The 27877-nt window shown below is 44.4% G+C and overlaps 1 protein-coding gene across 2 annotated transcripts; it reads left to right on the top strand.

The window, feature by feature from the left end:
* The first annotated feature begins 4801 nt into the window (after positions 1–4801).
* On the top strand, positions 4802–27877 carry LOC147636847 (uncharacterized). Of its 2 annotated transcripts, none has more exons than XR_015266271.1 (11): positions 4802–5001; positions 5095–5572; positions 24296–24324; positions 24883–24958; positions 26006–26063; positions 26150–26242; positions 26482–26596; positions 26707–26754; positions 26855–26916; positions 27094–27164; positions 27274–27581. XR_015266271.1 is itself a non-coding variant. In XM_086800406.1 (11 exons), the coding sequence occupies exons 1-11, from the start codon at positions 4937–4939 to the stop codon at positions 27311–27313; spliced, it is 1119 nt and encodes a 372-aa protein (XP_086656532.1). In that variant the 5' UTR covers positions 4803–4936; the 3' UTR covers positions 27314–27877. The 2 variants fall into 2 exon arrangements, 1 of the variants encoding a protein (XP_086656532.1); XM_086800406.1 differs by having other exon boundaries at positions 4803–5001; positions 26855–26900; positions 27274–27877.

Consider the following 27877-nt stretch of genomic DNA (forward strand, 5'->3'; position numbering starts at 1 on the left):
GTTTTTGCTTATGGTTGAAAATGTATCCAATTGTAATGTGGACACCCTCCGTTCTGATCGAGGGGGGAGTACATGTCTAAAGAGTTTGATGCATTTCTGGCTAGTCATGGGATAAAACATCAATGTACAGTGCCGTATACCCCTCAGCAAAATGGTGTTGCTGAGAGAAAAAACAGGTCACTTATGGAGATGGCACGATGTATGGTCAAGAGCCAAGCTTTGCCACATGCATTTTGGCTTGAGGCTGTCATGTGTGCTGCATATGTACTCAACAGGTGTCCCACTAAGGCCTTGCAGTCTATTACTCCATATGAAGCTTGGCATGGCAGGAAACCTTCTATTGGTCACTTGCGTGTCTTTGGTTGCTTGGCCTATGCTTTAGTGCCTGTACAACAACGCAGAAAATTGGATGATAAGGCTGTCAAATGCATTTTTGTTGGTTACAGTGCTGAGAGCAAGGGTTACAGATTGTATCATCCGCAGTCAAAGCGTATCTTGATTAGTCGAGATGTTGTTTTTGTGGAAGATGCTATGTAGCCTTTGTTATCATGTACCAAAGAGACAGGTGTGAGCTCACGGGATGTATTTGATACGTTGTTGCCTCTATTTACAGGTGGGAATTCAAATGTAAGTCCTAATGAGGCAAATATTCAGCCTATGCAGATTTTAAACGACATCATAGATCAGCCTATTTCTGATGCAGATTTACAGGATATAATTCATGAGGATAGGGCTGAAAATGAGCAGGCTAGAGGTATGCCTAAATGGCTGGTGCAAACCTTGCGTGATAGTAAAATTGATGCACCTATATCTAGTCGTACTCGTTCACCTTTTCAGCATGCCTCTTATGCATCAGATTGTTATGCTTTGGCTGTGTCTAGTATGTGTGAAGAGGAAGAACTTCTTTCATTTGATGAGGCACAAAAATCAAAAAATTGGTTGGCTGCAATGCAAAATGAATATGATGCTATAATGAAGAATGGTACATGGTCTTTGTGTGATTTGCCTATTGGTAAAAAGGCCATTGGATGTAAGTGGGTTTTTAAGTTGAAACGAAAGCCAGATGGCAGTGTTGATCGCTATAAGGCTAGGCTTGTTGCAAAGGGTTATGCTCAAGAAAAGGGCATTGATTTTGATGAGACCTTTGCTCCCACTTGTCGTATGACTACCATTCGTAGCATTTGTGCATTGGCAGCTCATAATGGTTGGAATGTACATCAGTTGGATATAAAGACTGCGTTCTTGAATGGAGATTTGCATGAAGAGGTGTATGTATCGCAGCCTCGTGGTTTTGTTCAAAGAGGGCAGGAAAACAAAGTGTGCAGGTTGAAAAAGGCTTTATATGGTTTAAAGCAAGCTCCACGAGCTTGGTATGAAAAGATACATGCATATTTGACTGCACGTGGTTTTCAGAATAGTCCAACAGAAAGCACTTTGTATGTTAAACGTGTGGATGATGTACATCTAATCATTGCTCTCTATGTCGATGACATGCTGCTCACAGGACCAAATGAGAGTCATATTGTTGATTTTAAGGCTGATTTGAATGCCTCTTTTGAGATGTCAGATTTGGGACATTTGCATCATTATTTGGGGATACAATTTAAGCAGTGTGATGGAGGTATTGCTTTGTGTCAGACAAAGTATATTGAGACATTGTTGCGGAGATTTGGCCTTGAAGACTGCAAGCCTATTGCTACTCCAATGGAGACAGGTTTGAAGTTGAGTCTTCATGATGCTGGAGATCACTTTGATGTCACACTCTATCAGACAGCTGTTGGTTGCCTCATTTATATATGCATTACGAGGCCGGACATTCAATTTGCAGTCTCACAGGTGAGCAGGTTTATGCATAGCCTAGGGTCTCAGCATTGGAAGGCAGTTAAACGCATCTTTCGCTACTTGAGTGGCACCATACATCTTGGGTTGTTTTATCCCAAGGGGGGATCGTTGCCGCCAGATTTACATGCCTTTTCGGACTCAGATTGGGCTGGTTGCTATGACACAAGAGTGTCCACAAGTGGTTTTTGTTTCATGCTCGGTAGCTCATGCATATCTTGGTTGAGCAAGAAGCAACCTACTGTGGCCACTTCTAGTTGTGAAGCTGAGTACAGGGCAGCTTTCACAGCTATGGTTGAGTGTGTGTGGCTCAGACGGCTTATGGCTGATTTGGGTGTTGGACAGGAGTCTGCCACCTCTATCTACACTGACAGTCAGAGCGCATTGGCAGTTGCGAGAAACCCAGTTTTTCATACTCGCACAAAGCACATTGAGGTGCATTATCACTATGTCAGGGAGAGACTCTCAGCAGGAGAGATCAGCTTGGCCTATGTGCCAACACAGGACAACCTCGCCGATCTTTTCACAAAGGCGCTTCCTCTCGTGAGAAGTTCGAAGCTTTCCGCAAAGCTTTGGGCTTGCTCCCCTTTGTGGATTGATCTACTTCGGGCATGGCACTCCCCTATACATGAGTGCCAGCTCTCGTTCACACCATCACTCTCCCAGGGGGGATTTGTTGCCATATACATAGGCAATGATGTGTGTGAACACACTTAGGACCGTCGGGGCACTTTTTTCCTCTTTAGGAGGTTTTTTCCCCCGGCTTGTATATACGCCCATCATTCTAGGGCTAACTTATCTTTTGTACATTGACACAATCTAATACACTTTGTGTTGTGTGCATTCTTGCTTCTTCTTCTCCAAGCTTTGTGTGCTTTCCTGCAACCCTAATTCCAACACGAATATGTAGAACTTTGAGTTCATGCTTTACATGATATCTGATATCTTGACATCTAAGAATTTGAAAAAAGATTGATTGATTTTGTAAAACACTTTACCTTTGAATGTTATGTGTTAGTATGAATTCCGCATATGCCTTTGATCGATGGAGATCTTGAAGCACCTTGCAAAAAGGATAATTAGAAATTGGTTAGTCCATCTGAATTTGAGTTACACTTTGTTGTTCAAGTCATACGAATTTTGTGCTTGTTTGTGCGAGTGAAAAAAAATAAAAAAACCATACATAAAGTATGGGCGGGGAGTTTGGCACAGTCTTCCCCAAAATTCTATAAACATAAGGAAACATGCCCTTCCCCCATTTCCCAAATAACACTCTCGGTATCGAAAGTGGACCAAAGATACACCTGCAGTGTTGAAAGTGGCCATTAGTTGTTTGAATATAAAAGAGAGAAAAATAGGAGTACCTTTGTGATTTTGCAAAATTGAAGTCGATGATGCGATGAGTCTCATGTGGTATTGTTTTAAAATCGCTAGGTTAATGAAGAGCTAAACTGATGTTGGTGCACACGAGTTATCTTCGACCTCGTAACCAAACCTGCAATGTGCAAAAAAAAAACAACAACATCCAAATCAGGAACAAAATAAAGATGCAGGCCCTACCTGCTGCTAACTATATAAAGTACTCCTGCTTTCATCCATGTCGTGGGTTGTTTGCTCTAATTTCAGCACTCTTTCAGCCATGGTCGCATGTGATCATGTGATCATGTGACCACCTGACAGGCCAGCATCCACGACATGGAGGAGGGACATTGTGTTCAACCATGGTGACTCTTTCCTCTCGCAAGTTAGTTCGATGCACAGTGCAGAATTCTGAGTGCATGTTTCTCTTCTTTGCTCGTAGGTTTGACTTAGATATCATAATATATATATATGTCAGACTACTGGACGCCTTATCCAGCACAATGTGAATGAAGAGGTCCGACTAGGAGTCCAACTTGCTCTTGTCTATGAGGCTCTCGAACCGGATCAGCCCTACTCTCACGGTGCTTCCTTAGCATGCTGATTCAAAATACCAATGATGACGGGTGCAACAAACTCTAGCTAGGGTTGCATAGAGTCGCCATTACAATAGTACGCTTTGCGCAGGGGGCCACATACATTCTTTCAACGTAGGCGTGTCGCTATTGGCAAGAAAAGCAAAGAAAAGAAAAAGAGGGAAGCAAAAGTCAATTCTTCTCCAACATAAATCATATGGAGATTGTCCAAGTTTAGAGGACGTGAAGCACAACCAATTGATGCTTTTGCAATTGTAGGAGAAAGTTGAGAGGAGGAGGAGTGGGTGGGTAACGAGGATGGGCTACGAGCCGAGGCTACAAAGGATGAGCAAATTGGCTTTTTCTTGCCCTAAGCCAGCTGACCACCTGTTGCTAGCAGCTCACGAGAGATGTAGAGAGAGAAAGGAAGTAGATGGGAAAAAAAGATTATGCTACAAATTTTAAATTTTGAATAAAAAATAGAACAAGGTAAAAATGCCGAGCTACACATAGGAGCGTTGAGGTAGCAGATCGAGGAAGAGTGAGAAGCTGACGCACAGGACATTGAGCTACACACAGGAGTGCTGAGCCAACTTCGTTACATTTTTTTAAGCCTAACCATTCGCTTTTAGCATAGCCACGTGGCCAAACGCCCTTGCACGCTTTTGTGCAAGGGTGTTAGGTTATCTAAGGTAAAAATATAATCTATTTTTAAGGTTTGTACATCAACTTCGAAGTATTTAATGGAAACACGATGTTGGTGTCCTATGGGAAAGTGCTAGAGCTTGGCATGAACTCTGCACGAGCAAGAGAGACAAGTACAGCCAACGCGTGGGGAAGAGAGCGGACAGGTACACCACATGATGAAGTTGCCAAATAAAGGCTATCTGCTCTATTTTTATTCCAAAAAAACTCACAACAAAAACCTTAGGAAAAAAATAAATAATTTACGCATTCTTGCATAAATTAATTAATCCACACTCAAAAAATGGTGCCATATCCAGTTAAATTAGGTACGCCCATCATCTATGTATATAAGTGGCGTGCCCACGAGTACATGTGCTGCACTTCTTGTGTCGTAACTCCGACCTTACCAACCCTAGCGCGCACTCTGAGTGAGCGCACGTGCGCGTGAGAGAGAGACAGAGAGAGCGCGAGCGAGCATGGCAGGACGCAAGAATGGCGACTTGGACTCCCCGCCTCCGCGTAGGAAGCATCCTCCCGGCAGGTGACATGTTCTCCTCCGTCTCCAACTTGTGATTTTTTGTTTTGGTTGCCATTGTACGCGCTCTTTCTGCTCACCTTCGAAGCGGGTGCGCAGAGGCCGTGAGGCCACGGAAAACGAGAAGGACACAGAAAGAGACAGAGAGAAAGATCATCCCAGGAAAGAGAGGGATTCAGATCGGTTCCGGGAGAGAGATAAGAATGCAAGACACCATGCCAGGGTGGCAGACCTCGATGAGAGACACAGGCTACGTGGGAGAGAGAGAGATCCTGCGAGGGACAGAGACAGAGACAGAGACAATGTCAGAGACCTTGACCATAGCAGGGAGAGGGAGAAACAGAGGGACAGGGAGAGGATGAGGGATACAGAGAGAGGCAGAGCCAAGGAACGTACATTGAGCCAGGAAAGATCACCTGCTGATGAAGGGAGAGCAAACTACAGGCAGTCACCTACCCGGTCCCACTTTTCACGGTCTTCTGCTCCTACAAGTTCGCCTCGAAAACGAAGCCGCCCTCCATCTTCTTCACCATCTTATAGAGCCTCAAGGACTGCTGCAGCAGTGATACGCGACGAGGTGTCTGGTGAAATCCACTCCTTCTCATCTATGCATATTTTTTTGGATGTGTTGATTAGGGTTCATAATGGCTGCCTGCTGAAATTGAGGTGGAGTTGGTGTGCCTCTTTCTTAAAAGTGCTGTAACAAGCCTCTTTCTTAAAAGTGCTGTAACAAGTGTTTAAATCTGTGTTAAGCAGGTCTCATACATTTTTAGATCACACCAACTCCTCAATGTTTAGGACCAACATGATAAAGATGGCAAGTCAAGAGATAAACGTGGACTTTGCTTTTTCTATTTGTAGGAACATTATGAAGCCTGGTTACTCAAACACATGATTCTTAGGGAAACAACATCATACATGGCTACTCAACATCCATCGATAGTCTACCATGTGTAGCAACAATGTGCAAAAGGAGACCTTCAATGCCTTGGTGGAGCTAGTAAGAAGACCTTAGCAATGATAGATGCCAGAGGTACTAAGGAGTTAAATAAGATTATGGTGATCCTTCAAGGAATCAAACGTATAAATTGACCATTCAATTTCGAACAACAGGTGGCTCGAAAAGTCTAGTCTTCAATGTTGTCAGCCGCCAGCCATGTAGAGCCAAGCAATCCAAAGTTGCCTCTCCAATATAAAAACTAATAGTCAGGTGGTGACACGAGGCATTTTACTTCGGTGTCAGTGCAAATCGTTACAGAATGTACGATTTCTAGGAAGTGCTATGTACGATTTCTAGGAAGTGCTAGGCTGCTATTGTGGTGTGGTTTGCTAAACCCTGAGTTTTAGTGGTTGTTGCAAATTTTCCAGATCAACGTAAGGAATACATGGGAACAGATTTGAAAAAACATATATAAACCTCTATTCAATATATATCTCTGTGACAAACTCACATAGTTCTAGTTCTAGTGCTCAGAAGGCAAAATAAAGAACTTCTTTATTTCTTCTAGGGTTCTAGCACTAAGTTTCATTGTCAGAAGGATGACTTGTAGGGAAAAGCAGTGTCGTGCAAACCACTCATTTATTTGGGAGATTGAGTTTTTTGTCCCATATTTGGTCTTTTGCACCCTTTACAACACAATGGGGACTTGGTGCTCCAGAGTAAGAAAAAGTAGGTATGTGCTCCAAGATTTTTTGGCACTTCTAGAAGCAATGATAAGTGCAGTTTGCTGTCTATAGATAGAGGCTCTAAACACGTCCCTGAAGTTTTGCCAAGTACTCAACACTTGCAATGATGTGGTGTGTGTAAGTACATAAAGACTTGAAAGAGGCAAATAAGCAAGAGGGCAAGTGTGCTAGAAGTGGCAGGGGTGGGTTCCAGAGGATTCATATGATGTGGAGAAAGAGGCAAATAAGCAAGGGGGCAAGTGTGCTAGAAGTGGCAGGGGTGGGTTCCAGAGGATTCATATGATGTGGAGAAAGGAAGCAAGCTTTGGTACTGGGGGCATTTACGTGAATGGAGAGAAGTGAGACGAAGAGGCTGGAAAATTGAGCTCAAATGGACTTTCAAGTTTTTTCATGCATATCATCGATTAATATCAATGTCACTCTTCAAAATGAGAAACTTGAAATTGTGCTTTAATCTCCAAGGATAAATGGTAAGTTAAGGATTCGATGTCATGTGCACACTCTCCCATGTGTTACGTGGACATCTACCCATTGGCTGGCACAGAGGTTGGGTACGTGGTGGATTCATGTGTTTGTAAGGGCTATTGTACCAATTCATTGGAATATTGTCCAGGTGCCCAATGAGTAGCCAAGTGTGGACAAAGTTATTGGGTTATTGTGTGAACACACTTAGTTGGGCATTATTATTAGGGTTGGTAGAGTTGGTAGCCAACTCACCAATAGTAGGCACTATAAATAAGAGTCTATGCCTTAGTCATATTCATTCATTGATTAGTCAGTCATCATTGAGATGATGTTTGCTCATCATGCAAGACGAGCATATATAGATGACGGAGCTTAGGTGGTAAACCTAGAACCAACTGTTGAAAAAATTTTCTGCAACAGGTACATGACCAAAGCGTGAATGCCAAAGAGGTCTCATCAACGGAGACCAAGGCATGAGAAGGAGAGAATAGTTGATGGATATGAGAGTCAGATGAGGGAATCTGTGAGGAGAAAGTTGTAATTTTTTAGAGGCCTCCATCATGAACTCCATTGGCCACAACCGAGAGAGTGTCTGTATGTAATCAAAATAAACTCCAAGTCCCTTCCAAGCAGCCATGTGAACTAAAAATAAGTTCTTTGAAAGTTGATGCACATGTAAAAGATCACGGAGAGTAGCAGGGAAACCAAAAGAAACATTATTAATACCAATAACGAGTAAGGAAGAGTCATCTCCAATGCGAACTGAAGAAGAGAGCGGATGGTAATCCTCCAAAATATGAAAATGTTTGGTCATATGGGTGGAAGCATCGTTGTCACTAACCCACTCAACCTCTGTTGGTGTGTCATCAACCTTTGCAGAAGAAGTTATATCTGTGATCTTGAGGAAAGTATCTTGTGGAGAGGTAGAGGGAGAATTTGTAATTGCCATGTATGCCACTTTGGCATTGCCCTCGTCGTTTACCAAGCCAAACACTCGGAACACCTGCCATCATTCGAGAGGGTGACTCACAGTACGGATTGGCATACTCTCGCAATATCAAAGTTTGGACATCTAGATCATTGGGCACACAAACCTTGCCATCCTTGAATACTAATCCACCTCTAAAGATCCAATATCCAAATCTAAGTCCAAGTCCAAGTCCAAGTCTAGACGATGTCCAAGAATAAACTCAATGCCCAATCTGTAGAAAAATCCTCAAGAAGTTTCTCAAGAAAGCAAACCCCAAGATGGTGATGGAACCCTGATGGCGGATTTATGGATCTAGAGTCAGATCTCTTGCCAAAAGGTTGAAGTGTATACGTGGCAACGCTGGCAGCTGAGGGCGGCGCTGTTGGGTGGAGGTTGAGGGTAGTGCAGAGGGCGGCACAGGTGGCGTAGGGCGACGAGTGTTGGGTGGCGCAATTGACGAAGCTGGGCAGCGCAGGTAGCGCAGCTGGCAGGGCAGGGCTGGGCGGAGTTCAGTGGCAGGGGTTGGCATAGGTGGCTGTCCAGCGGCGGCGGTGATGGCGACGAGGAGATGTTGAAGATGATGGTGATGATATCCTTGCTTCTCACAATCTTGATGCCAAAAGGAGAAACTCAAGGTTCTTTTTATACTTGGGGAGAGCTCCGCTTTTTGCCAGAAAAGCTCTAGCCAAGCTTTTTGCTTTGCTTTTATATTTCAATAATATTAAAACAATAATCATCTTTTGCCAAAGTTCTTGAATTATTGCTTTTCTAGCTCCAAGGCTTGGCTTTTTGGCCCTGGAGTTGCTTTTTGAAAAAGCGGCTTTAAGCTTTCTGGTCCGGCTCAGTCTCCTCTTTCCAATGGTGTCCGTGGCTCGCGGTCAATCCACTTTGACTTTCTGCTTTTTCTTGCTTTTTGACCAAGATTGGTACTTTTTCTTGAACAAACCTTACGATCGTTGTCCCCATGCCTTCTTCCACCTGTTTGGTGTCCCAGCAAGGGTTCCATCATGTGAAATAGAGCTAGGAGGGCCAAATAGTTACATTCCCTCCCTCTTATATCGCAGATGTTCTCAACTACGGATGCAAGTGTTCCGAGTATATGCATACGCTCTAAATATATCCATATGTTTTGAGTATTTTCCAATACTAGTCCTGTCAGGTGAGCTTGTGCATCTGGTCTTTCCCCATATCCGTGGTGTCATCTGCTCATCTGGCATTATCTCTATGCCTTATCTTTCACCAATGTCTTGGTTCTTGATGGTACTTCTTCAAGGCGTGTCACATATATTAGATATAATAAATGCACACTTACCTTTTGCAAAAACTAGACAGAAGCTCGTCAACAAACAAGTATGCATCATTCGTGTCTACTGGGTATTCTAGGTACTGGCTAGGTAGTGTAACATATCCATCTTCACTAATAAAGAAATGTCCATGTAATAGATGAATTTATGAGTTTTTATGGTATAAAAATCAATGATTTTATTAAATGAGCCATTTCTACTTAGAATCTTCGAATTTCGAGCCCAAATTTAGAATCTGCGCGCGATTTTACCCTAATATAGGATTTTACAGCATCCAAAACGGACACCGGATCAAGCTTATACGCAAATTTTGGTTATTTTTAGTTAAAAAACGACGCCCTTTAAACCTTAATAAATGCACGACCAAGCGTCCGATTTTGACGAACGGTCTGTACCCTAATGACCAGGGGAATATCTCGGGCAAAATTTTTTTTCGCCTCTCTGGCGGCAAATCAAGGCCGGTGTCCTAAATTTGGAGACCCGTCCCAAAAAGCGACCGTACACACTCACCAAGGTGCTCGTACAATGGCCGCACAAGAACCAAAGGTCGGCCACCCATTGTGTGGTCCACACGCACCGCTGCGTGAATACCCATGTTGCCTCTGACCAGATAAGGTACATGCGTACCACTTCTTTCCCTGTTAACTGCCACCGTACCTTTCCCCCAGGGCCATGTAGGCCACTGATCCACATCCTTTGCTGGCACTCTGTCCTTTCGACCGTACTCTGTGTCATGTGCACAGTGCGTATCTACCGTGTGCTACACGCATGCAAGACTAGTTTCGAGACTTGGGGAAGCTTGGAACTAGGCAGGCTGATTGACGAGCTGAGTTAGGAAAATACTAACGGGCGGGCACCCAAGTATGGAAGGGCGGGCGTCCAAGTGTGGACGCCCGATGACCGGCCAAGAGCTTATAAAAGGGTGGCCAAGGTTAGTTATTGGGATATAGAGAGTCTCGCGAGTTTGTGAGAGCTCTATGGTCTTGAAGCCTGGATCTAGTGCAGACGTGCACCTGCTTTACGCAGCCGAGGCTGGCAGCAATCTCGAGGCCCGCGAGGGCAGCTTCGTGGCGGTATGGGACGTCGCGAGGAGAAGATTGGTCGGTACGTCAACCTAGTTAGCTCAGCTCGTGGCTCGGTGGGGACAACCAAGACTGTGGACTTGCCCACGGTTGTCATGGTTGGAGGTGAGTCAGGCCTGCACCCCTCCTGTTGTTTGTTTATTCGTTTGTTTGCAGGATTCGAGTTTCGAACCAAGATCGATCACGAGGAGATCTGTGGGGATTTGACACTCTGCGCAGCGTCCACACCCGTATCCCACTGCTATATAAACCCCCGGGGTGCTCCATGGGCAGCATGCATTTCTGCGTAGCCTATACTCTGCATAAGGCCGTGTCGCCGTATGTACCGCCCTTCTGTCCTTGCACAGTGTACTTGTTGTAGTGCAGCCGCCCCTTACTACCACCCCACTCAACATCCCCTCATTTGCCACTTTTCAGATAAGCCAACATTCCTCAACCCACCCTTGTTATGAGACAGTGTTCCCTCCTCCTCCCCGGTGTAAAGAGACTTACAGCAGCACCCTCTCTCCTTCAGCAAAACGTAAGGACATCTCACAATTCCCCTCCCCCATTTGTGTGGACTCTAGTAAGAGGTTTTTACCTTAGAGAGGGTTCGTGCGCTGTGGTCTTTTGCTCATACAGTGAGCAAACGATCTTGGAATCGAGATCTGACTGAAGGATTATGACCGCGACATCAATCACTACAAGGCGACGTCCAAGATGGTCCCATCCCGAAAACCCAAAATATTACCTCGAGAGGAGCACGCAACAATGAGATTGGAGAAGATGCTCCTAATGCGGCTCCAATCCTCCCGTTACAAGCTCCTCAAAGAAATGGTGGCCAGGTTAGCTTGGTTATCATTTAAAGAAGAGTTTTCTTTCTTTAATATTAAAGTTAATAAATGAAGAAAGAAAATTTGTATCTTTTCCTAAAAAAAAAATTGTATGAAGTTACGATTTGAAGTGATGCTGTATTCAATGAATTGTATTGAAATTCTTATCTTTAAGAGAAAGAGTGTAAGTTTTTTCGGGCTTCAACGCTAACTCCGTTCCGTGCTTGTGTAGCCGGGTGGCGTCGTTAGCAAAGCCCGAGATTGGCCCAAGGTATCCCTCATACCATTGGGAGAATAAGGTTCGCCGATTGAGGCGAGAGATTGTGATGCTGTCTAGTTTTGAGGGCCCAAGCTAGTGCGGTGAATAAGCCCACCCTAGTGCGTAGACATTCCTTTGAGAGGCGGGAGGATGGAGCGACGGAGCCTGAGAGGGCGACAGGTTGGCTCGAGTCCTCGCCAGCGACCGACGATGAGGTGTATGGTCTCGTAGGGTTTTGCCCAGCATGTAGAGGTTGGAAGGTCGAATTCTAGATCATCGGTAGTATAAAGGAAAAGAATAAGAGAGCCGGTTTGGCTTGTATGGAATTGATTCATGTATAAACTTTTTTTATAAATCTTGTCTTTGGCATTATTGTACTATGGAAAAAGGCTATTTTAACAAACCTTGTGAAAAGGACCTTAATTAAGGAACATGTTTATTTATGTCAAACAGTGTGGTATGATTAATTAGAAAACAAATTGACGCGTGAGTAGGGTGGAAAGTGAGAAGATGGAATGTCCCGACGGCACCATCCTACGGACGGGTGGACTCGATTAGTCGGGTAGCTTTCCAACAGTTTAAGTGAAAGCCCTACGCTAGATAAATAGGTTCTCGGGCAATTCTATTCCAGAAGACTAGGCCAGTGGCTGTGCCTTGCATAGATCAGGAAAAAAGCGTTGTCTCTAGGAATCAAGACTAGTAGTTGCCCAAATTATGATCAATTATCCTATGGGTGATTTGATTTTTAGAAGATCATGCTTCCCCTGCGGGATAGGACTAGGTCTTACCTATGAATCGTATCCTTGAATCTCTGCATGGTCAAGGTGTCGATGAGTAGGAAATTTTCTCCAAGTTAAGACTTAGTGGACTATCTTAAGTGTTTTTCCTATTTTGGAAGGGAGAAACTTTACAATTGGTATCAGAGCCGATCTTAGCTCCTAGGACTTGCCATTTAAGGACTGTTTTGTAATGTATGTTTTACCTAACATAATGCTAATTAATAAAAACATCTTACTAAAAACAAGTTGAATTGATGTTAGAATGATTGTAGGAAGAGGAAGATGTCTACTCGAAGTTTCTAGTTTTTTAATGCATCTTCGAGACTGCTAGTCACTCCTTAAATTTCGAGTTCCGTGACACCATGGTGCAGATACTAGAGAAGATGTCTCTCCCCCATTTCTCTCGTATCGAAAGAGGATGGGGTAGAGATTTTTGGAGTCGCGGACCAATATATTTCTTCATCCGAGCGGATCGAATTGGGAACCTTATCACCGACCTAAAGCGGATTCGTTGGATTGAAAAGTTGAAGATGATCCGTTTATTTTGGTTCGTCGGTACTTCTAAGCCCGACACCTCTGTGACTATAGATGGGATTCGCATACCTCAGGATCGCTGGGTGTATGACCGAGTGATGCAGATCTTACCTTCCGACAGAGTAGCTGTGTTGGGACCTACCCCAATCCAGATTCTACCATTCTTACCATCAGTTTTTCGAGTCTTAGAAACTACAGCGGAACCCTCCATACTTCACCTATGTGGACCGCTCTATCCTTATGTCATAGTCAAGCTTAGGAATTTCCCTTGATGGCAAATAAGACTAAATATATTAGTCTCAGATCTTTGTAATAAAACTTGTCCTTGTAAATATTTGGAAATAAAATGATTTCAATGTTTTACCCTCCAAAATAAGGGTTGTGCAAGTATGAATCTTGTAATCTTAAAATTGTTTTTACAATGATGGCCAGGACGATCAGTCTCCACTTCCCAGTGCGCTTTACATTGATATCCAGGAGAAGTAGCTCCTGCTCAAGCAAATGCAACCTCCCTCCTTTAAAGGAGAAGGTTCAAAGATCGAGAAGGATGCTGAAGTCTTGATTGAAGCGATGGACGATTTATTTCTTTGCTGCTGGTACTGGAGTAGCAAATCAGTCTTTGCTTACACGGTTTCACCTCATCGGAGATGCTAAACTCTGGTGGAAAGTTGAAACAGTGGTGCCGTGGCAAGGGAGTCACTGAGCATTCTCAAACGTGGGAAGACATCAAGCAAGCCGTGAAGGAAAGATATCTTCCCCCATCCTAGCAAGTGGCTTGTTTATGCCAAGGGCTAAATGAACCCTTAGATTCCCGCCTGGAAGCAATGAGGCCAAGCACGTTACAGGATGCTCTCATATGAGCAAAGCCCCTTGTGAAAGAAATGAGGACTGACAAAGCTAAGTCTCGAAAGAGATCTTCCCCTGAGGCAAATCCTAAAGATCAACCCTACAAGAAACCCCAACAGAATTTTCCCTGCTACAACAGAGGGCGGCCCGCTCGTATACTGTTTCTTCCAGAGAAGGCCCTCTGTGTTTTGAATGCAATGAGCTGGGACACTTTAGGGCCAACTGTCCCAAGCTGGCAACATCATTTTCCCAGGGTGGCAGAGGAAATCAAGGCCGTGGAACCCCTATCCACCAAGGTGCAAGAGGCGGTGTGAAACCGATCCCGTCAAGTGGGAAGGACTCCGTTGGACACCCACACGCTTAATAGCACAACTTTAAAACCACAAATTTGAAATGGACAACTTAAAACAACTTGAAATTTAAATGAACAGAAATGGAAAGATGGACACCAGCACTGGGGCCGGAACGGGCCGACCCCCCCCTCAATATATGATATATTTATTGGGAGTATTTAATGAATACAATGCTCCATGGGTTCTGAGAACCAGATAATGTCCATGTACATATGAAAACAGTACCAAACAAATAGGCTCGAATTTCGATGTAGAAAACTCGAAGCAGAACGACCACTAGTGTGGTCCAATCTCTACGGTCCTGTGCTTTCACTGGACTCCGCGGAGAGCGCCTCACTGGTGTTCCGAGACCACGCACAAACAGGCGCTCTCGTACTAACGCCTGGCTCTCCCGATCTCAGCACCTTTGGACCGAGGTTCTCCAACAAAGCTTGGACAACCCGGCACCGAACGGGTGTGGCCGTAGAAGGATGAATCCCTTCTCAGATTTAAACATAAAATGCTTTACTCAAATCTGAAAATTCACTTACTTGTAGTTGGTTGATGGAAAATCAATACTTGTGGTATGATGAAGTCACCCAGATGATGCGAAGTCTCCTTGTAGAACACCAGTGGAGAGGATGTACCACCACAAAGGACACAGCCGCCTGCTGTGAGAGAGAAACATCCACTTGCAAGGGAGGAGAGAGAGAATACACAGCTACCAGCAGAGGTTTAGAGCTTTGGCGTCTGCATGAAGAAGAGTTGTGGTGGGGCAGCTGACTGTAGTAGCACAGAGGCAGGTAGCCTTCAGATGATGGCAGCCGGCTGCAGCACAGTAGCCGACTATGCACAGCAGATTCAGCAGCCGCCTGGGGTAAACATGCGCAGCAGTGCCTTGTGAAGATGGCCCACGTCTGAGAGCAGTAGCAACCGCCTGAAGGAGCAGCAGTACATCAGCCGCCTGGTAGGGTAGTAAGCGCAGCCAGCAGAGCAAAAGGTACACAGCCTGCAGTACAGAAAGTACAGCCTGCAGTACAGAAGGTACAGCCTGCAGTACAGGGGGTACAGAAGCAGTTGCAGCCAGCCGCCTGGGAGAGAGGGAGCAGCGTGGAGTCCTTCCGGAACCTTCCCAGAACATAAATACACAATATCTCCAAGATAGCTAGTCCTAGAGACTTTCATGATGTCAGGCTCCATGGCCATACATGCACACCATGTCAGGCCCCACAAGCCACACATGTACTATCATGTCAGGCTACAACAGCCATACATGTACTTCCATATGCCACACAGACACACCATGTCAGGCTACACTAGCCATACATGTATGTCATGTCAGGCTCCACATGCCACACATGAACAGTAGAAAAATAGAAGCTGTAAGGAATTTTGTGATACATCCAATAGTGAATAATTCTTGAATTCCAAGAGGAACTTTCTGACCCACTGTCTTTCCACTTTTTCTCACAGAATGAAACACAATCTGTTCTGGCTCTTCCACCCTTGGTGGCCTTCAATACAGGCTCCTCTGGGGTAACCCTGTACATGGTTCCATAAACTATCAAGGAAGGCATTATGTGTCTTCCAATGATCTAAAAGGTCCAACCAATAATATATATGGTTGATCTTCTAGGTAACCTGAAAAGGTCCATATACCATCATTCCCTGACTTCGGCAATCCAAAGATAAAATCCATAGCAATACTGTCCCATAGAAAATTCAATGGGCGCATTAATCCTGCGAGCTTTTGTCGGTCAAACTTGACCTCCAAATATTCTTGAACATAAAACTTAATGTTCTTTTTGCTAGGCCAATAGTAGTAGCTTCTCCCAAGCTTGAGCTGTAGACACTTTTGGCTTCAAGTCCTTTGTTACACATAAATGGGTTTACCTCATAAAATAATCTTTCTTGATGACAAGAAAAGTCACAAAAATTTCCATTCTACAATCTGATCCAATACAATCCTAGAAGTCCTCATCAAAGACTTTCATGGGCCACAACATGGCCCTCATGGTACAAGACTGCTCTAATGCAATCTCCTCTTGACAAACTTCCTGGCAGGATGTCAATCTAATGATCTTCCGATCTATCTGGCTTCTTGCTTTCGCTTGTCAGGACAATTTGCAAACATATGTCCCTTGTTTCCACATTGGAAACACTTCCCTTCTTTGGTGTATTACTCATGTTGCTTGAGGGACAATCTTCTTCGAAAGGGTGGGGGTTTGTCCCCACTCCCATCCTTCTTCTCTTGAGACTCGGCTAATGATGTCCACGACTAAAGACAAGCAGTCGGCCAGCAAAGGTACAGTCGGCCAGCAAAGGACATCAAGTCGGCCAAGACACAAACACAGTCGGCCAGCACAAAACTGTCCAACGACTAGGAGAATAAGGAAAACATGGGAAAAAATGGTGAGAAAAGATAAGAGCTCTTGGGTGGGCACACCCACAACAAAGGCCCTCACTGTACAGACAGGAGATGACTGCTAAGCCCCCCTCTTGACTGCTGGATGTGGAACCAACCCCAGTGAGCTGGAGTGCTGCCGGAGCATAGCCTGCGGTAGAGACTTCGTGAAGAGGTCCGCCGCATTGTCCTCCGTTGAACAATAAACAAGCAAGATGTCACAAGCCAAAAGCTTCTCACGAACAAAGTGATATTGTATTTCTATATGCTTGGTTTGGGCATGGAAGACCGGGTTCCGAGCAATAGCTATACAGCTCTGGTTATCGCACTGGATGACTGTGGGTTTCTTCTGTGGAAACCCAATCTCGCCAAGCAACCTCTGCAACCACACATCCTCGCAAGCAGCACCACAAGCAGCCCGGTACTCTGCCTTTGTAGACGACAAGGCAATAGTTGGCTGCCTCTTGCTGCTCCATGAAATAGCTCTTGAGCCAAGTAGCCTGATGTAGATCTCCTCCCCCGTCTGAGTCACTCCAACCTTGGAGTCTGACTCCATCCGTCGTTCCCCCTCTAGTGTCATAGAAGAGTCCAAGATCCTTCGTACTCAGCAGATACTGCAAGATTCGCAATCCTGCGTCCCAATGAGTCTTCAAAGGGGTCTGCATGAATGAGCTCAACAGTCCCACGGGAAAGCTCAAGTCCAATCTGGTGTTCAACAACTAAATCAATGAACCAACAAGCTTCCGATACAAAGAGACATCAACTTGCTCACAAGGATCATTCACTGTAAGTTTGGTGTTCGGGTCTATTGGTGAAGTAACAGGCTTGCAGTTCTCCATTCCAAAGGTCTCCAGCAACTCATGAACATACCGCTGCTGAGAAACAAAGAGCCCCCTCTGGGTCTGCCAAATCTCCAATCCCAAGAAGAAATGAAGTAAGCGTAAGTCGGTCATTCCAAACTCCTTTAACAAGGTAGCCTTTGTCACTGCTATGTGCTCCACATGACCGCAGTGAGGATGAGATCATCCACATAAAGGATAATCAATGTGACCAAACCGCGTTCTCGAAAGAGATACAAGTTAGGATCTGCAATTGATCTCTGAAATCTTGTTCGTAGAAAGAAGGAATCAATCTTCTGATTCCAAGCCTTGGGATCCTGCTGAAGACCATACAGGGCCTTCCGCAACCTGTAAACCATCCCCTTTGATCCTAGAATCTCAAAGCCTGGAGGCTGCTCAACATACACCTCCTCCTGCAAGTCACCATTAAGGAACGTAGATTGTACATCCATCTGATATACGAGCCACCGCGGAGAAGAGGCAAGGGCAAGAACTGTCCGAATCGTGGTCATCCTTGTTGTCGGCGCAAAGGTATCCTTGTAGTGGATGCTAGGCCGCTGAGCATAGCCCTTAGCCTCAAGTTTGGCCTTGTGCTTGTCCACCGACCCATCTGACGTATGCTTGGTCTTAAAGACCCACTTGACACCAATGACTGACTGTTTTGATGGCCTCGGAACCAACTCCCAAGTTTTATTCTTCTCTATGGCATCGAGTTCCACTTGCATGGCTTTCCTCCAAGTCTCTTGAGAAAGAGCTTCCTTAACGGAAGTGGGCTCTTTGTCCCAAATGACACGAGACATCAAAGCATAGTTCACGTGTAATAGCTCCTCTAAATGACACGAGACATCAAAGCATAGTTCACGTGTAATAGCTCCTCTAAATGACTTTTGTCACGAACTCTGTGCGATCTTCGAGGTCCATCCTCTGTGGTCCACTCGGAGGGAAGCTCTGTAACACCTGACTCCTGAATGGTGTCTAACAACCACTTTGGTACTCGAACAGAACGCGGAGCCTCTTGCTGTTGCTGGCGCTCATCTCCGGCCTCGGGCTCAACATCTACAACTGACTGAGGCTGTCTAGCTAGAACAATAGACTGGGAATCATCCTCAGACTCATCTGGTTCTCCAAGAAGTGGCGGCTCATCAACAGTGGAAGCTGGAACATGCTCATCAAAGACAACATCTCTGTTGACATCAACCGCTTTGGGTCATATAACCTGTAGCCTTTGGAAAGAGAGTTATATCCCACAAATACAAGCTTCTGGGACTTCCAATTAAGCTTTCCCCTTTGCTTCTTTGGAATGTGAACATAGGCATCACTCCCAAACACACGAAAATGGGAGACATCTATCTGGTTTCCTGCCAAAATAAGCCTCAAATGGAGTCATCTTTGTTGGGGTTGGGAAGAGCTTGCCTGTACACCACCACACACACACACTTAGCTAGAACAACACATGTGAGAGAGCTAGTTGCTGGAAAGTACTCTTATGATAATGATAGTACAAAAGTACTATGAGTACAAAATATAGCCTAGAGCAAAGTGCCCAACACACATAAGTGTGCTCACACGGGAAAAAACTTGTGTCCAGCCATAGGGAAAAAGTCCAGTGCATAAGCTGTGTTCACACCTGAACTAGCTAGGAGTGGTCATGACCAACAAACCCCCCTCAAGTGAATGGTGTGAACGGAGACAGGGTGTAGCAGACTACCCTGGTAGAGGCTGTAAGCTTAAAGCTTTGCGGAAAGCTTCAAGCTTTTCCCCTGAAAGAGGCTTTGTAAACCCATTTGCTATATTGGCATGTGTAGACACATAAGCCAAGTTAATCTCTCCTGCATGGAGCCTTTCTCTGACATTATGATAGTGAACCTCAATATGCTTTGTGCGGGCATGAAATACTGGGTTTTGTGCAACTGCCAAAGCACTCTGATTGTCAGTGTAAATAGTGGTAGGGGACTGCTCTCCAACCCAAGATCGGCTAAAAGGCGTCGTAGCCAAACACATTCCATAGTAGCTATAAAGGCTGTATTAAGTTTCACAGCTAGAAGTGGCCACTGTAGGCTGCTTCTTACTGAGCCATGAGATGCATGAGTCACCAAGAAGAAAACAGTTACCACTGGTTGACACTCGCGTGTCATAGCAACTTGCCCAATCATTGTCTATAAATGCAAGCAAGCATAGTGTAGAAGAACTGCCATAAAACAAGGCAAAGTTTGCGGTGCCTTTAAGATAGCGAAAGATACGCTTACATGCTTGCCAATGCATAGTGCTTGGACCATGCATGAATGAGCTCAATTGAGAAACAACATATTGTATGTCCAAACAAGTAGAGCATAAATAGATAAGGCATCCCATAGCCTGTTGATAGGTGGCAACATCAAAAGGCTCACCAACATGCTCAAGTGATAGTTTTAGACTTGGTTCCATAGTAGTAGAAACATGTTTACAATTTGTCATGTGAAAATGCTCAAGGAGCTGCTCAACATATCTGCATTGAGATAACATGATACCCCCCTCAAAAGGTATAAACTGTATGTCCAAATAGTAATGTAAATCACATGAATCCAGAGACATGCTTTCCACACGAAACCAAAGACCTGTATCTGATAAACCATAGACCTGTATCCATAAACCATAGGCCTGTATCCTCGATACCAAAGTCCGGTCTCCTCACGAAAGACCAATGTCCTGTTTCCATAACAGATAAATCCTCATATGCATCATCCAATCACGATGCCAAAAACTCAGAGAGAGAAAGATAGAGGACGTGTCAAGCCATCCTTGAATACACATAAGTCCAAGACGAAGAGCAACCCACATCTCTTCCAAGAACATCATCCTGTGCTTCTTAACTTGATCCTCTTCATCCCAATCTCGTAAAATAAAACCTGCTTGCGAAGAGAGAGAGAGAAACCCCTTGGCTGTTAGCCCCTCGGTGCCTCCTTCAGCTCGCCTTCTTCCAAGAGAGATAGAAAGAGAGAGACCCACGTTGACTGCTTCCACAGATGCAGCCACCTAGCGTAGATAGCCTCCCATCTGACACTCGTCTGGCTGCCCAACTATCTGCAGAGAAATTCTTGCCTGATGCCTGCCTAGCTGTAGCCCATAGATGTAGTCGCCTGGTCGCTCTTTACTTGGTAGAAACCCATGCTCAACCACCTAATCATTTGCTTGGCTGCCCATATGCAGCAGCACCCTACTCGAGACCATGTGCAACAGCACCATGTCAGTCCCCAGCATCAGTACTCGACTGCGGCGGCTGTACCTGGTGGCGGTGGCTGCACCTGGAAGCGGCGGTGGCTCCAGCTCCCGGCGACAGCGCAACAGCTCTGTACCCAGCGGCAGCGCCAGTACCTGGCGGCAGCGCAGCAGCTGTGTACTTGGCAGCAGTGGCGGTAGCGGTGGTACCTGGCACCCGACGACTGTACCCGGCGGCTCCATGTGCAAAACGTGCCCATGCATAATTCATCTGGCCACACCCACCGGCGATCACCTACGGTTTCTCCACCACCCCCCCTCCTTCGAATCTTCGACACCTTCCTTTATATAGAGGAAAGATGTGTTTTTCTCAAAAACGCCAAAGCAATAGCAAAAACGCATGCCTTCAAATATTATTATTATTTTTGTCCTTCAAAGGTTTAAAAACCTTATGACTTTAAAAATCCTTTTTGTCCCCTTTCACACTTGGGCTGGCCACACTTATAGGTTTCCTTTTCACATTCAATATTGATGCTTGTCCACACTGTGCATCCTGTGCGTGTGCTCGTGCCCACCTGTTTGTTGTCCAGAGGGAAAAACACAGGGTCGTAACAAAGGAACGCAGATTTAACGCTTGATGCCATGTTCCGCACAAAATCTCACGAAAGCATTGGAAGAAAATTCACCTCCTTTGTCAGCCTGAAGAGTCTTAATCTACAAGCGAGACTCTTTCTCCACCATCACATGCCACTCCTTGAACCGAGCAAAAGCTTGGTCCTTCTGTGAAAGGAAATAAACCCATGTGAATCTGGAACAATCATCAAGCAGCAGCATAAAGTACAGAGAACCTCCCAAGGATGCTGTCTGCATAGGTCCACACAAGTCAGTGTGTACTAACTCCAAAGGTTTCGAAGCCCGCTTGGAAGCTTGCTTCGGAAAAGATTCCCTGTGCTGCTTACCACGAATGCAAGAACCACAGCGTTCTTGCCTGTTGCCAACATCTGGCAAGCCAACCACCATCTGGTCCCGGAAAGCTCACTGCAGCGCATCCACATTCAAGTGGCCCAAGTGAAAGTGCCACAAATCACGAATCTGAGAACCTGTCAAAGAGGAGAGTGCGGAGAGTTTGTATATACCATTCTCCACGCCGCCTTCCCAAACTTGGCTAGTCTCACGGTCTCGTAGAGCAACAGAATGCTCCTCAAACTCCACCTGGAAGCCAGTCTTGCACACCTCATGCACAACAGATGAAAACAAAGTGGGGGGACGTACAGGACTCGAGAGGAATGCTTCCCCCCTCAGCCATCGGGAATGATCTCCATCCGGCCCTCACTGTGTATCGGTATGGTGGAATTGTCGCTAATGAAAATGCGACATGACTGCCTTTTTAGATCCTGAAAGAAGTCACGGGAAGAAGTCATGTGCTTGGAAGCACCACTATCAAGAATCCATTCTCGAGGATCCTTTGCGGTGAAGCCAACTGCCTCCTCGCTCGAAGAAGAAGAAGCATCCGTGTCCAACATCTCCAAGTGCACAAAGGCTAGAGTCTTTGTAGTTGAAGCTGAAGAATGAGCACTCTTCCCAGTCCGTTTGGGACACTTCCTCCAATAGTGGCCTTTCTCGCCACAATCTTTACAGGTCATCTCCGCCTTCAGTTTCTCTCGGTTTAATCGGGCTTCTTCTCAAAAGACTTCTCCGATGAAGCCTTCCCTTTGCCCTTGTTGTTATTACGGGCTTTCGACCGTTGGCCAGTTAAGGCCTCAGAACCTCCGTCCTATGGAGGGTTCGTAAATCGCTCTTCCTGGTCCAAGACCATGGGCACAAGCTCCTCCCATGTGATGGTGTTGAGCCTGCCATTGGTGATAAATGAAGAGTAAAAGGCTTGAGTATTGAGAAGGCAAATGTGACAGCAACATTATGGCCATATCCTTTGATGATATCTCTTTCCCTACCTGGAGAACTTCTTGTTGAAGAGCCTGCAGCCTGTTGATGTGCTCTCGCATCGTCGACGACTTTGCAGGATTCATCACCCGCATCTGAACTTCCAAGGAGATTCTCTTCATGGGTGATACCGTGTTGTAGAGAGAAGCCAAATGCTGCCAAATACCTCTGGCTAGTGTCATATGCTTTATATGATTGATCACCTGTGGTGTGCAATTGAGGAAGATGAAAGAATGGACCCTGGCATTGACACGATCCCATAACTGTGCTTGTGCCTCACGTTCCTTCCGAATAGAGGTAACTCCCCTTCTTCTAACTCCGGCCGTGGAACCCCAACAACAATGAAATCAGCCAAGTCATAGGACTCCAAAACAGATTCCATCATTACCTTCCATATGCCATAGTTGTTCCCGTCCAACTGGCGGTCCACCGGGAACATGGGGAGTGTTGGGATCTTCACGTGCTTCTCAGCCATCTCAAGCAAATCTGCCATCTCAAGGGTTCACAAGGTCTTGTGAAGGGAGGGTGGGTGGGAAAAAAGAACAAGAAGAGGTTGCAAATAGAATGCAAGGTGGCTGTCCAATGGCGATGGCTGCCTTCTACCCAATCTCCAAGTCCCGTACAGCCCAAAACAGTCTCCAATCAGCACCTAAATCAGCAAACCCTCGACGTCCCACTGTCTCCAAGCTTCAAGCCACCTGGGGCTCTGATACCATGTCAGAATGCACAACGGAAATGAAGACAGCTGCTGTAGAGAGCAATACACAGATGCAAGAGAGAGAAGATAGTGTAACTCTGCTATATATACACCATGATACCCGGAGTGCTCAATGACAAGTGTGGGGGGCAAGGGGCCATTTTATATGGCCCCAGGCTGCTGGTCGGTCAGCACTAAAACAGCCGACAGCAGCCCAGATGCCCACGACTAGCACAGAGTGCAGTCGGCCAGCACAAGGGCAGTTGGCCAGGGCTGGACAGCAGGTTGGGGCCCAGGATCCAGTCGGCCAGCAAATGGAACAGTCGACAGGAAGAGGACAGCCTCCCACACGTAGCAAAAAACGGGAAAAATACAGGGAAGTGAGGAAAAATGGGGAAACACCAAAACTGGACGGGCACACCCACAACAGAGGCCGTGACATAGTGTACAAACAGGAGATGACTGCAAACAGAGACTATTGAAGGTTATGTATGCAACTCCACCATCACTCCGAAAGGGGGCTTTGTTTTCGGAGTTAGTCTGGAGTTTGGTCAAGTGTCCTTAGTGGTGTGAACACCCTCTTATTAAGAGTCAAAAGATAAGGCCTTGGGTGCCTAAAAAGCATGTATTTGAGTGGATTCATTATCATAGTGAATATCATTTCAGTTGTGCAAACTTGCTGTTCCTCTTACTTTCTCTCTATCTCTTCATCTTGTTCAACCGTTGGCATGGCTTAAACTTTCTTCTTTCTCCATGCTTCATCTCTCCACCATGATGATGATATTTCATCCTCCATATGATCTCTTGGATGCCAATACCTCCATAGCCTTGGACCCCTTATTCCTACATGTGTGTGTCCCTTTGAAGCCTTCTTAGTAGTTTTCATGTTCGAGTCTAGCTAGTGCAATGAGTCAATAGTATACTTAGGGAAAAAAAAGTATGTGTGGGCTTAGTTTAGAAGTTTCTTTTCTGCATATTGCTCAGTTTAAGTACATTCTTTATATGTTATTCATCATGAACTTTATTTTCTCAATCTTTATCCTTTTGAAAGTCGGATCTATTTTAAGCTGCATATTTATCTTTTTGTTTAAGTGTACTTTTGTGTTGTTTAGTCTCATCATTCTAATTAGTTTCATGGATTGGTTGTTGTTGCAGGCGTTAAATCATTACAAAGAGGAGCTTCGGTAAGTTGAAAGAGCTTGTGTTGGGTTTGTGTAAGCGGGTCTAAATCCTGTTTTCGTAAGATATCAACGGGGTTTGGGAGGAGAAAGCTTCTAAAGGGTTCAGTGAACTATTTTCATGGTAGCTATATATGCTTTTAGCATGAGTGGTAGCCAAGTGCCATTCACGTTCTACCGTATGGTTGTCATTGCAGCTAATCAGAAAGTTATTCAGTAAGGAAGTCCATGGAGCTACTTTTCAAGGAGATCTCCCTTTTCTTTTGAAGGGCAAACATTGTCCATTCTATTTGTGCCTTAAAATCATTGTTTTTCTTTTCTTCTTTTCTTAAGATGGAAGAATTAGTTTGTAAAATGCTTGCATGGTTTTCTTTGCTAGGTTTGTGAAGCATGCACCTATAGTAGTCTACCTTTCTCATACTATGCATAATGGAGTTGATAGTTATATAGTCTTGTGGGTTGACTACCAGGAGTATATAACATGCACGTTCCTAAAAGGTGAATTTGGGAATGTTTCCGGTATATATATATACCTTTCTCATTTTATATGGCGTTTTCTACCAGGCTAGATGGTGCAGAAGATTCTCTGGTCAAGTTGAAGGCTGCTGAAGCTGATATCGAAGAAAAGCAGAAGTCGAAGGTACATGAGAAGTGTTTACTCATGTCTACGCACTTTTGTTATTTCTTTGTTTTAGTGGCTACTATGCATCTGTATCTGCCTGTACTGGAGATGGGTTTATAGCGTGAACAAAGGCTTCTTTCTTTGACCATTCCAGAATTAATTTGGATGATATATCTTCGGGGTTTTTGGATTTGCAAGGTTCAGGATTATAGAAAGCCTGTTTGCTTTTGGGTTGTCTGTTTAAACATGTATGCTTGTCATGCAAACATGCTTATAATAAGTTTTGTTTTATTTTGTTTTCCTTCATTAGTTTGTCTTTCAAAGGATCTGTATCTAGCTGCTTTGCAGTTTAACGTTTGTTTTATTTTGTTGTCTTTTGAAGGAACTGTTGTATTTAGCTGCTTTGCAATTTAACTTTTTAATGTGTCCAACCCGTGAGAGACTGGATAACCCTGCTTACTTAGATGCGGGGGCCCAGGCTTTCTCCTCCTCGCATTTTTTAATCTCTCTCCTCCCATTCCCCCTATAATTAAGTATGAATTTCATGTTTGTTTACCCTGACCTGTGTAGTCACTTATTTTGTTAAACAACAATTTGAAAAAGAATGCAGTTGTCCTTTGTTTGTTCACCAAAATTTTCACAATTTGTATGCTTGGCTATATTCCTGGGTACACATTCCTTACGTTTATAATCTTGATGGATATAACCCCCCAACACAACAAAACAACACCCCCCCCCCCCACCACCCCACACACACACACACACACACACACACACACACACACACACATGGAGGCCCGTGATTTCTCCTCCTCGCATTTTTTAATCTTCCTCCTCCCATCCTCCTTATATTTAAGAATGAATTTCATGTTTGTTAACCCTGAGATGTGTAGTCACTTACTTTGTTAAACAACAATTTGAAACAGAATGCGGAAGTTCTTTGTTTGTTCACCAAAATTTTCACAATTTGTATGCTTGGCTGTATTCCTGGGTACACAAGCCTTTATAATCTTGATGGATATGGGCTAATGTAGTTGAAGCTTACAGCTTGTGTTTTTTGGGCAGGAGAAGCCATCGTTCGAATATTCTGGAAAATTGGCAGCTGAAACAAATAAAGTTAGAGGTGAGACTACCTTTCAGTAGTAGATACGGTTTTTATTCTTGTAAATGGCATCATACTGAAGGCCACCTTTGTTTTTGGTATCGCAGGTGTCACTTTACAGTTCACTGAACCACCGGAAGCCAGAAAGCCTACTGTACGGTGGCGATTGTACATTTTTAAAGACGGGGAACCTCTCAATGGTAATTTAGAGGGCTCTGTGATTTTTAGGTGTTCAAATACATTAATTTCCCTTTAGTATAAGATGTAGTAATAGAGAATTTGTGATCTCAAAGTTTGCAAGGAGCATTCCTTGTATTGCAGATTATTAAAGATAATCTTTTGAACAAAATGTTTTCTTTTCTGTGCTCTTTTGAAAGGGGGTTTCTGTTTCAATGTGAAGTCAAAATCACAAAATGATTCTATGTCTATATGTTTACAGAGCCTTTGTACATTCACCGGCTTAGTTGCTATCTGTTTGGACGGGAAAGAAGAGTTGCAGATGTTCCAACTGATCATCCATCATGCAGCAAGCAGCATGCTATTATTCAGTACAGGTGGGAAAAACATTTGAGATTTTTCAATGAATCGATTGTGCAAGTTCTGGAGTTCAGTTTGTATGTTCCAATGGTTGACCACACCAGCTACTTTTGTCTGTGCTTTGTAGACTAGTAGAGAAAGTGGAATCGGATGGGACTAACACAAATGAAGTGAGGTAACATGATCCCATGTACTGTACTTGTATCACCACTTTTTCTTTTAAATTGTTGTGCAAAACATATCAGTTGTTGTATTAATGAACTGTTTGTTAGCAGGCCTTATCTAATGGATCTTGGTAGTACAAATGGCACATTCTTGAATGTGAGTTTTTTCTGTGGTATGCTACTTGGAAACTGTTCAAAAGGTGGAAGTAGCCAATCATACAGAAAGTCTTGACACAGTAGATTGGTTGATACCTGATTCTGTTCTGTTTTTTCCTATTTTTTACTCTTTCCTGTACAACTTGTATTGGAATGTTTGAATGGTAAGTTTACTTTGTTTGGCCTGGATGCAGGGTGAACGCCTTGAATCTGAACGTTATTATGAACTTTTTGAAAAGGACACTGTTAAGTTTGGTAATAGTAGGTATGTGTTACTACATTATAATGAGGTGAGCCAATTCAAGGCTCGTAACTTTTGTAAATACATGCAACTTGTGAGAAAACCTCAATGTTTGGTTTCTGTAATTTTGCAGTAGAGAGTATGTGCTCCTCCATGAGCATTCAGTAGGCTGAAAGCAAGCAATGTTCTTTTTGGAGGGTTGCTGGAGGAGCTGTGATATTTCCACCATCGAATGTGCGTGTTTTTACCTCTGAGAGCTTATAGTGGAGACACTCACTTTTGGCTGCCATTGTGAAACAAAAGCTCATGCCTAAGACGGATCTTTTATTTGAGAGGTTGTGGCACTCGTGAAGCCTTGTTACTTTTGGCTGCTGCTGCAAAACAGATGTAATCAGTCTTAGCTAAGAGATATGGGTCTATATGGTTTTTAATGTTGAAAAAGCTTGTATTGGGTTTGTGTAAGCGGGTCTAAATCCTGTTTTTGTAAGATATCAACGGGGTTTGGGAGAAAGCTTCTAAAGGGCTCAGTTAACTATTTTCTATATATGCTTTTAGCATGAGTGGTAGCCAAGTGCCATTCATGTTCTACCGTATGGTTGTCATTGCAGCTAATCAGAAAGTTATTCAGTAAGGAAGTCCACGGAGCTACTTTTCAAGGAGATCTCCCTTTTCTTTTGAAGGGCAAACATCGTCCATTCTATGTGTGCCTTAAAATCATTGTTTTTCTTGTTGTCCTA

The sequence above is a fragment of the Cibotium barometz genome, chromosome 7, assembly GCF_041138505.1.
Source record: "Cibotium barometz isolate CiBa-2024 chromosome 7, ASM4113850v1, whole genome shotgun sequence".
Taxonomy (NCBI): domain Eukaryota; kingdom Viridiplantae; phylum Streptophyta; class Polypodiopsida; order Cyatheales; family Cibotiaceae; genus Cibotium; species Cibotium barometz.